Source organism: Cydia fagiglandana, chromosome 3, assembly GCF_963556715.1.
Source record: "Cydia fagiglandana chromosome 3, ilCydFagi1.1, whole genome shotgun sequence".
Taxonomy (NCBI): domain Eukaryota; kingdom Metazoa; phylum Arthropoda; class Insecta; order Lepidoptera; family Tortricidae; genus Cydia; species Cydia fagiglandana.
The window spans coordinates 17,068,158-17,078,889 of record NC_085934.1 but is presented as its reverse complement, the minus strand read 5'-3'; the positions used below and the strand labels follow the sequence as shown (position 1 = coordinate 17,078,889).

General features: G+C 38.4%; 1 protein-coding gene across 1 annotated transcript; it reads right to left on the bottom strand.

Moving 5' to 3' along the window:
* Nucleotides 1-1,183: 1,183 nt before the first annotated feature.
* LOC134680561 (uncharacterized) lies at nt 1,184-10,062 on the bottom strand. Its single transcript, XM_063539674.1, has 10 exons — nt 10,019-10,062; nt 9,355-9,467; nt 8,186-8,334; nt 7,328-7,404; nt 6,839-7,056; nt 5,861-6,040; nt 4,689-4,868; nt 3,148-3,320; nt 2,594-2,674; nt 1,184-1,324 (listed from the first exon to the last, which is right to left on the bottom strand). The coding sequence occupies exons 2-10, from the start codon at nt 9,355-9,357 to the stop codon at nt 1,195-1,197; spliced, it is 1,191 nt and encodes a 396-aa protein (XP_063395744.1). The 5' UTR covers nt 9,358-9,467; nt 10,019-10,062; the 3' UTR covers nt 1,184-1,194.
* Between the last annotated feature and the right edge of the window lie 670 nt (nt 10,063-10,732).

Below are 10,732 nucleotides of genomic sequence, written 5' to 3'. Positions count from 1 at the left end.
GCTTCGTCACTATACAGATAGCTCATCCACCTCAGGTTTCGTCAAAATAAAATGTATACTTTCACATATGTCATCCGCAACACGCATCGTCAAATTTAAAAGAAAATTGGTACACAACACAATAACAAGCCATAAACCTATATCCTAATCCGGTAAGTACCCGGCACAAACGTCCCCAAAATACCAGCGGCGTTCCCGCGCTGAATAGCCAACGATATACGCTGGACCAGGTACGAACCAGACCTAGGATCGCAACCCCTATCCCGCAAGCGTTTTCCCAGATCCCTCACAAAAACCTTCGCCTCGGAACACCAAGGACCAGCCGACTCAACAGCGAGAGGGACAAAATCGTAAACCGGCTTCAAGTTTGAGTACTTGGCATGTTTCTGTCTCGCAGCGTTCTCCGCAGCCCCCCCAGCCGCACGTATTGTCTGTGCAAGATGCGATGCGGCAAAGGTGCTCACACATGTAGCATCCCACAGCAGACTAAATATATTATTATTTTATTATATTAAATATTAATGAGTTTCCCTTTGTCCCTTTTTTGGATACGTAATTATAGGAAAATTGATTTAAGCGCCATCTCCCGTGGAATAGCTGAACTAAGTAAAATTCACTCACCCTAGTTTTCGTTCTATGGAATTTTTATTAGGAAACTTAACGTTTCTTTACTTACCTCACAGATGTCGTCGGTGTATCGCTGGTTCAGCTTCTCCTGTTTAAGTTCTGCTATTCGCTAATAGAGAACGCTATTAATAGCAATGAGAAAACTAATTTGAAATAGAGGCGAATTGTCAAAGTAAATAAAATTATGTAGACACAGTGAATTTACTGCCATCTTTCGACGGATGTTTAAAAGTTTTAGAACACCATTTGACTTTGATCCTTATAGTTTCACTAATAGGAGTAATAGGTATGTTTAATTTGTTAAATATGGATGGTCAAGCAAATCATGTCAGTAATTCCAATTTTCTATGAAACGATATTACTTCGCGCCTAAATTCTTCAAATTTGCCGCCTTTTTCTACTGACAAGATCTGCTTGACCAACTATATCAAAAAGTATCGCCATCCAAGGCCAAAAGTATGGTGCCATCGCTCGAAAATATGGAACCATACCTTCGGTTTACTTTGAACATTTATAGAGCCATAATTTTATTTATTGTATTTAATTTAAGTAAAAACACGATTTTAGTTATGTTATCTTTGTGTCGCTCGGCAAGGTTTCTGTATTTCCGGGTGTCGTGCCCGGGGCTAACGGGTCAATGGTATCGTTGCTGCTACGAAGTACTGGTTGGCCTTCGTCTTCGTATACCGTCTTAGCCCTGTAAAATCACATTTAAGTATGTATAATTCGGTCCGCAAACGCTCCGGCTTTGGAATTACAAACCTTAAAAACATTTGTGACGTTTCGGTAGAAAGGTACTATTTTACAAGATTTATTTAGTTTCACCTGACCGTTGTCTGTCTGTCTGTCTGTAATCAAATCTTGCAAGTTAAATTTGATCCAGTTCCCGGTTTCCGATAGAGCTGAAATTTTGTACCTATACATACGTAAGTCGGGTGACAATGCAATATTATGGTGTCATCGAGCTGATCTGATGATGGAGACCGGAGGTCTGTGATAAAACAACGAAACTTAATTGTGTTTGGGGTTTTTAGAATTGTCTCGATGAGTATTAGTTGCCTGTGGAAAGAAAAGTACGGTCGGCGGTAAAAGCTTGTACCAAAAATGATTTTTTTGCCAAAAACTTATTCCTCACAACTTATTCTAGATTTTTGCAATGGACAATCACGTTTTGAGCCACTAGCTACGCTTTTGGTTCAATTTTGGCATTGTTGGCAATTTTCGATTGTCGTGTTTCACCGAGTGTTTCACGTTAGACCATATAATTGACCTAGTGACGCATGATGATGTCAATGAGGTTTGTTTACTGTAGTATGTGCTAGTGGTGCAACCTAATGTTCCCTATTCATTAAATAAAAGCGCCAAGTGCGATTCGGACTCGCCTATGAAGGATTCCGTAGCAGCAAGTAACATAATAAAATTGCGGTTTACGATTTATGACGTATAAAAAAAACTACTTACTAGATCTCGTTCAAACCAATTTTTGGTGGATGTTTGCATGGTAATGTACATCACATATTTTTTTTTGTTTTATTGTTCTCTTATTAAGAAGTTACAGGGGGGGGACACAGAATTTACCACTTTGGAAGTGTCTCTCGCGCAAACTATTCAGTTTAGAAAAAAATGATATTACAAACCTCAATATCATTTTTGACGATCTATCCAAAGTAACCCCCCACACGTATGGGTCTGATGAAAAAAAAAATTTTAGAGTTTCAGATCTAAGTACGGGGAACCCCCAATATTTATTGTTTTTTTTTTCTATTTTCGTGTAAAAATCTTAATGCGGTTCACATAATACATCTACTTACCAAGTTTCAACAGTATAGTTCTTATAGTTTCGGAAAAAAGAGACTGTGACATACACGGACATACAGACAGACAGACAGACGGACAGACATGACAAATCCATAAGGGTTCCGTTTTTTGCCATTCGGATACGGAACCCTAATAGGTAAAGAAGTACCTGACTGTAATGTTCCCCCAGTCATACGTTTCCTCTTCTAGCACGCTAGATTGATCTCTCAACACCGTCGAACAGTCGTCTCTGTAAAAATTTTAATTATACAGGTAAGTTTAATTATACAGTATCTATAACACACTTATTCCATTGTATATCTAGCAGATATCTAGTAAATAGGTACAGGAAACTGAGTTTTTTTATGGACGAGCTCATTGTGATGTGGTCAATTCAGAAAACCATTCTGATTACACACAATTACGTGCGAGCGAGATACCTAGAGACGGATCTTGATTACATTTAGTAAGCTTGGTATCCCAGTTATCCGTAGTATCAGTTACAGTCAGACCTACAAAAGTCTGCAGTGATTTTGATAGCCCCCACGCAGTGCAAATGTTATTTATACTTCAAAAGATAGAAGTTTGACGTGTGCGGCATCTATCCGAGAATGACTTTTTCTTGATTTCCGAGGCACGTCTTTTCCTTAGACTTTATTCATCTTTTACGAAGTTACATATGTCTTTGCCTCTATACTATCTATTCTTTTTGCTACTACATACCCTTCAGTTTTGTAGATGGCACAATGAATAAGATGTCTGTTATTGTAAACACTGGTGTAAAGGAACGGCCCGTAGCATTGTTTCGAGTTATCATGAACCCTGTACGACGACATGATGCCAACCACTATGCTATCTGATCCATGCCCGATGACTAACGGGCCACCGTGGTCATTCTAAAAAATTAAAAAAATTACTTCATATGATTTTTTTTTTAACTTTGGCATAACTTGATCATTTATTTACATACAATATACCGGGTGCGGCCTGTAACACGAGCAATAATTAAAACATAGATTAAACTCCTCAAACAATGACACTTTCGTTCAACAACTTTTAAAAATTATGAAGTATTTAGAGTCCCTATTTTTCATACAACATAAATATTATCTTCAATGGACGCCATCGCCACGCCATATCATTGTGATTGACGTTGCTTGTCACGCCATAAACATAACAAAATTCGCAATACATTGCGTCTTAGAATAAAATTTAACGTGTCTTAAAAATCAAACCACAAGTTATTTTTAAAAGTTGCTGAACAAATGTTGGTCAGTATGAGGGGTACAGCATACAGTAAATTTTTTTGTTCGTATTACAAGCCACAGACTGTATATACAGTGGTACTACTAAACGAAATTAATAACTAGCTTAAATCTGAAATAGGCCCCTGAGGCATTGTATCAAGGAAGCTGGCGGCATTTCCGCGCTGTATCGCAATGCTGATACGTTGTGCGAGGTAGCCGCCAGCTCTTCGGTCACCAGTTACGTCAACCAGACGCTGGAAATGGAAATTGGTATAAATCCTGCGATAATGAAAACGGGTGGATCATTTTTTTTCTTTTTGTTATCCTGTTCCGTCAGCCAAGGGATAGTAGTAGCAAGTTTCGTTACAAAAACGACGACCGGTCTGGCCTAGTGGGTAGTGACCCTGCCTATAAAGACGATGGTCCCGGGTTCGAATCCTGGTAAGGGCATTTATTTGTAATATGATACAGATATTTGTTCCTGAGTCATGGTTGTTTTCTATGTATTTAAGTATTTGTATACATATTATTTATATCGTTGTCTGAGTACCCACAACACAAGCCTTCTTGAGCTTACCGTGGGGCTTAGTCAATTTGTGTAAAAATGTCGCATAATATTTATTTATTTAAAACGGTTGTGACACGCTCTACTTATGAAAACGGATTATAATAGAATAGAATAAAATTTTAAACATGTCACAAAAACTGTTTAAAAGTCATTGAAAAGGTTTCCACTCAGCTTTGTGTCGAGGTCTTCCGTGGAAACCCTATATTTATAATTAAGTACCCTAATTTTCATTGTAATTATTAACTTATTGACTTATGTAACTTTAGGCCTATTTTTTAGTAATTTTTATAAAACGCTGTTTGTTTCCTAAAGATTTTAAAAAAATAACATGATAATATTTTATTATTAACGTATGGCGTAAGCCACCGCGAATTAAATGCGCCATTTTTGATCTGACTAGGAAATTATCTGGTATTTCGGGTGAAAAATCTTTCATGTTGTCGCCATACCTCGCAAAACCCTCCATTTGTGTTCCGCGCCATACGTCTCGTCATTTTTTCTATCTTCTCCCTCTTCTTGACTTCCGCTGCGGAGTGTAGAAGGAGCTTGTCAGGATCCCCCTCGAACCTCCTGATTCGAGGTCCTTCCTCCTCTGAGAAAATCAGCTGTCTGCACGCTGCTTGATTAGTCTGTGCAAATTTTATAACGATAAACGACCAGCAAGATACTAATAAATAAACAACGCAGCATCATAAACATTATGAAAAAATACACATAATAGTTCTTCACCTCTAGATGACAGGAAAACCTATTAGAAATCTACAGTCAAGCATGAGTCGGGCTTAAGAAAAAAAAACGGGGTTGGGCTGTTTTAGGGACACAGCCGTAATGGTTTACGTGAAACTCATGGTGGACAGCTTTGGCGAAGGCCGAAGGCCCGAATCGTCCCCCAGAGGCTTTTTGAAAAGCAAGAGTTGCAGGAGGTTAGTGCTCAAAGACAGAACAATTATAGTACAAGTGTCTGAATGCGAAGGGCGAAGGCCCTGAAGACCCAGAGCCTCCGACATGTGCATGCCTCCTGCAAAGGAGATCGTCGATTTGATCTATCTTTTGTTAAGCGATTGGACCCAATACCTATAGATTACTGGAAAAACGTATAAGAAGTATTAAGCGTTAAGAAGCATTAAGAATTAAGCGTGAGCCGGACTTAAGAATAAGAATTGCAGATAAGCTCTATCAGGACTACAACCGCAATTGTTTACGTAAAACGTGGTGTGGACAGCTAGTGCGAAGGTCAAAGGCCGAGCTCTGCGTTGGGCCGAAGACCTGAAGTCCTAGTGGTTAATATGAAATAGAAAAGAATGAGAGGGAAGAGTCAAATATAAGTAAGTAGGTACCTACCTATCAGTGGCGGAGCGTCTATAGAACTCGATTCCTATTGGCTTGTCTGATATTCGGAATCTTGGGCTATTCTAACATGAATAACACTAATCTTTAAACTTATGAAGAAAAAGAAGGGCAACTCAGGTACGGCTTGCCTATTTTTATTTGCCTTTTATAATATACCTTAGGACAACTTAGGATGAGCATAAGTGACGGGAAGTAAGAAACCAGAGAGAAGACAAGAGGAGGGTGGAGACATAAGGGAGAAAAAGGGAGATATTTAAATTCATGTTCATACAACACAAGAATCGCTCAATTTGTTGACGCGGGCCGTTTTTCCGCAGATCATGTACTTGTCGATGATTGAGTGGTAGCGCGGCAACCAGCGATGTTTGCAGCTGTCTTTGTTGATTATGATGTTCACCGCTTCCATCATCACGGGGGAGTTGACGCTGGTTCGGGCTATCATGTCTGCTGCCTGAATGAACATTTCAAGATTGGCTTGCTTCCCATCGTGGACACAGTAAAGTGACAATTTGAAAACCTAGTGTAAACTGCAAAACGTAATTCAAGACCAAAAATAGTAAGACAATGTTGCCACTGCAATAATTTGTTTGTAAAATAGTACATTCTTTTTGATAAATAATCACGCTAAGATAATTTATTTATTAGTAATTTTACTCCTACTATTTAGAAAAAAATCTTTTATTTATTTATTTTTACGTAAATACAAGACGCGCTAGTAAAAAGTGGCAACATTGTCTTACTTTTTTTGGTCTTGAATTACGTTTTGCAGTATAGAGTCAATTTAAGTTTGTTGGATATTATGGTACAATTTAAATATTATAATGAGTCATCCTTTATAAGGGACACAGTTATAAGTCTAAATAGATATGATGATCCCTTCCGGCCGATTTCGACCATGGCGACCACTTTGACTCCTAGTTAGCTCGGCGCTCGTGCGCCCGAATATGGCTGACATAGCCGATCTTGGAGGTGAACCTCCGCGCACATTGAGGGCACGTGAGAACACCAGCCACATAGTGGTAGTGAATGGAAGCAGGCTGGCGCGCTTTCAGATCATCGCGTTTAGCGTCGAGGTCAACTTTACGTTGCTCCTCAAAACCGTGCACTTTGTCATGGACCAGCCTGCGCCACTTAGGACGTTGTGCTGCCAAACCTTCCCACTGAGAGGGCTCGATGTCGCATCTTTTCAAATACATATACATATGTCGTAGGCTAAAGGTTGTTTTATGCATTCTGTGACGGTACTTACATCAGTATATTTATCGTTAGAACCCCATCCAGCGATGTATCCCTTGGTTCCAGGTGCCTCATAATCTTTAGAGATGTTATTGTATTTGATCGTGCTTGGAATGAAATCGCAGCCTTTTACACGTCTGGTGAAGGAAATTGCGCTTTCGGTCATGACAACTGCTATGTCGTTCACCATCCAACGTATGTTGTTAAACACATTTCCATCGAAACGATATGCTGAGGAAATGGGGAAATTGCAAACAAAAATTAATGACTTGCGTTCTTAAAGTAAAGAGGGCTCTTAAAGTAAAATTCCTCTTAGATTCAGAAATTAAACAAAATAGGTTTTAACAATCTGACGGCTAAATTTAACTATAAACATTATGTAAGAAAATACTAAGCAAGTCTTCATACAAAATTTTTGGTAATTAAGTTTTTTGTGCCTCCTGTAAAATTTGGTCAGATTAGTTACGAGGATTGCGATTTAGGCCGACGCTGCGTTACTTACTTCTATGGACACATTTCCAAATGGCACGTAATGCGCCGTTTTTAATACACTCATTAGTCTGTGATACTGGCAACCACCTGTTAAACAAGAGGGTTATACATTAACGGTGAAGAAGTTATACGTATAATATATTATGTCTCCGCCATTTGTTTAAATTTGCCAGATAAATATAAGCCTAGGCCGTTCATTAAGCATCGTCATCTAATCTGATGCCTAGACCGAAAGTTAATTGAACGATTTAGTATCGATCGACATACTATACTACCCATAACGTATCGATATATATACAGTTAGCGTATGTATCATGAACATGATGCTGCATGATAATGTTTATCATATTTATAACATTTAAAACATGCTGTACCACTTCCAATACGGACAATTTAGCCAATTGCTCGCTAGATGGGGCTAGAGTCGAGATAGATCGCGCAAGCGTTAGTCTTTTACAGTTTCATGGCATGTATTAGACATTAGTATGCAAACCGTTCACTAGATGGCAGTGACGTCGAGATAGAACGCGCAAGCGATTGTTTTTCGTAGAATGGGGTAAGTATTTGACTACTAGTCAAATTAGTTTTCTTTTTCGAAACGTCAAAACGATTTGCTATGGAATTTTTATGAAACACCAGCATGTGACGTCACGATCAAATTACCCACTCTTTATAGTTTTATATGGGTTTGAAAATATAAATTGTGTCTAAAAACAACTGCTGTTTACGTTTCTCTTATTAATATTCTGGTGCTTTATTTCTTGCATGGTGTAAAATAATTCATTTTAAATACGGTCAAATATCCTATAGTTACTCGTAAGTTTGATTTTTGTTTATTTATTGCGACATGCAATGAGAAATCACGTACTTGTGGGTCCCAGTAATCACGTAAAAGTGCTTGACGTCTTCTATGCACGCGGCGGAAGTGAGTATATATTGTTCATTAAGGATTACGCCACCGCATAGCCAATTTTTGTCCACCATGTCCGTGTGGGTAGTCGTTGGCCGCAACCACACCTATGGAACGTAATGGCTCCTCTACACGATGGCCTAGCGCCGGCCACTCCAAGGGACGCATGGGGAGCAAGTGATATTGCTATCTAATTCTACCGCATGGCTGCGTCCCATCCCTTGGAGTGGCCGGCGTTGGTCTATCGTGTAGAGGAGCCATTAAAGTTAGAGCGTTTTCACATTGTCCAACCCGATATCGGATGTTGGATAGAAGTCAATTGTAAAACATATTATGACTTTAGTACCGTGAACACTTTTAAAAATGGACTGGATAATGTGTAATTTATTATTATCTATTTAATTAAATAATTAAATTAATTTATAGTAAAAAAGAGAAGGTATGCAATATGTATTTGTATTATACTTAAGCTACTTATTAATCGTTGTCGTTGTCATGTGATTTGTGCATTGTTTCACATCTTATATCATCACATCAGAATAATATGAAAATGTAACAGTTCAGTACATCATGAAGTCGACACAGCAAGGGACGCAGCCATGCGGTAGAATGAGATAGCAATATCACTTGTTCCCTCTAACGCATAAATGCGTCCCTTGGAGTGGCCGGCGTTGACCCATCGTGTAGAGGAGCCATGACACGGCCGGCCGGCGGGGTTGCGAACTGCATCGCAGCCATAATTGTGTGACTTTAGGATAGGTATACAGTATGTGTCTGACCATGGGGCTTTAATTCCAGGGCTTGATTTTACTCGCTAAACTGAGCTACTTTGACTATGGGACCAACCCTAAAATCGGGGAAAAATTTTTGGCTTTTCCATAGAAAACGTCGTCATCTGATCAGCCAAAATGTATGAAAAAGTAAAAAATAAATTCGGGATTTCGGGGTTGGTGCCATAATAAAAGTAGCTCAGTTTAGCGAGTAGAATCGAGCCCTGGATTTAAAGCCCCATGGTCCGTAACACCCTGTATATTATAATAATAATTATGTATGCTAGTTTTAAGGTATTTATCTAATGACCAATAGTTGCCTTTTTATCAGTAAGTAAATACATATCTTAAACTTACCATGTATGATCTGGTGTCAAAAACCTCACGTCCATTCAGGATTCGCCTGGTCTCCCCTTCTTCTCCTAATTCTGATGAAGCGTTTACTTCAGAAGCTGGTGAAGGAACTGTACCTGTTAGGACAAAGTTATTTGATTCACAAGGGGAAAAAGTTATTGTTTAACCGCTCGTGCTAATATTGATATCCGAGCAATTTAATTACGAGCGTAGCCGGTGATTCATAAAGTGTCTAATCTAAAACTTTAAAACGTATCATTTTTGCCACAAGACAATTGTTCCATGTCTGCCTATAATATTCAATTATGATCATAATATCAGGATAAATACTAATTTTGACTAGTCACAATTAGCGTAAATTGTCTATTATTGGCCAACTTCCAACTAACTTTTTTTTTATTGATGATTACATGGAAATTTAAAATATGTGTACCACAATACAAAGATTCGCCAAACTGCGGGGCGGTTTGTTGGCGATGAGCTCGCTCTTTTTATGTAGGTACATAGTATATGGTTGTAATTATATAATTTTGCACTGGCTCTTGTAATTGGAATATTGTTTTTGTAAAAGTATCTAGTTATTGGAAAGTACCAAGTAATATACGATTAACCCTATATACATATACTTATATTATATATGATAGATATGGTAAGATATTTTACTAACCTGAGTTAGATTTGCCAAGAGCCAAAACCAGTAAATATATACTCAACATCTTATAATATAAATACCGGCTGTACCTTATTTAATACAAAATCCGTTGACTCAGAATCCAATTTCATGCATGCCTATATTTCTGATTGGTTGCTGTATAATTATTTGCCTAGAGCTAAACGGACCGATGAAACTGCCGTATTCGAACTTCAAGATATTCACAAGAGACGACACGTACTAGATCCATTCTAGATACGTTATAGTTTAGATATCAACTAGTTCTCTTTTGCAGCGCAATTCGGGCAACCAATGTCAATTTTACGTTAGATATCTATTAGATGCGAATTGGATCTCTAAGTCATATCCTGTGGGAAACGTTCAAGAGTATCTCCAGAATCGCGCAAATGTCAAATTTGACAGGTTAGATCTTAAACATATCGTTATCGTATCTTGGTAATGACTAAAAGATATCTAATAGATGTCTATTTCAAAATCCGAATCGGGCCCAATATCAGTGTATACGGAAATCTGTACGGTCGCCATTAGATACATCGAAGCGGCCAAGATGTTCAAATATTTGAACACGCCTCTATATCAAGGCCTCAGCGTGTGTGTTCAGATATTTTTGAGCACCTCAGCCACTCCTATATATCTGGTGGCGACTACGCTATGCATTGTCAATCAGGTTTTGTTATAAATAATTACTTATATACTACGAGTATATAC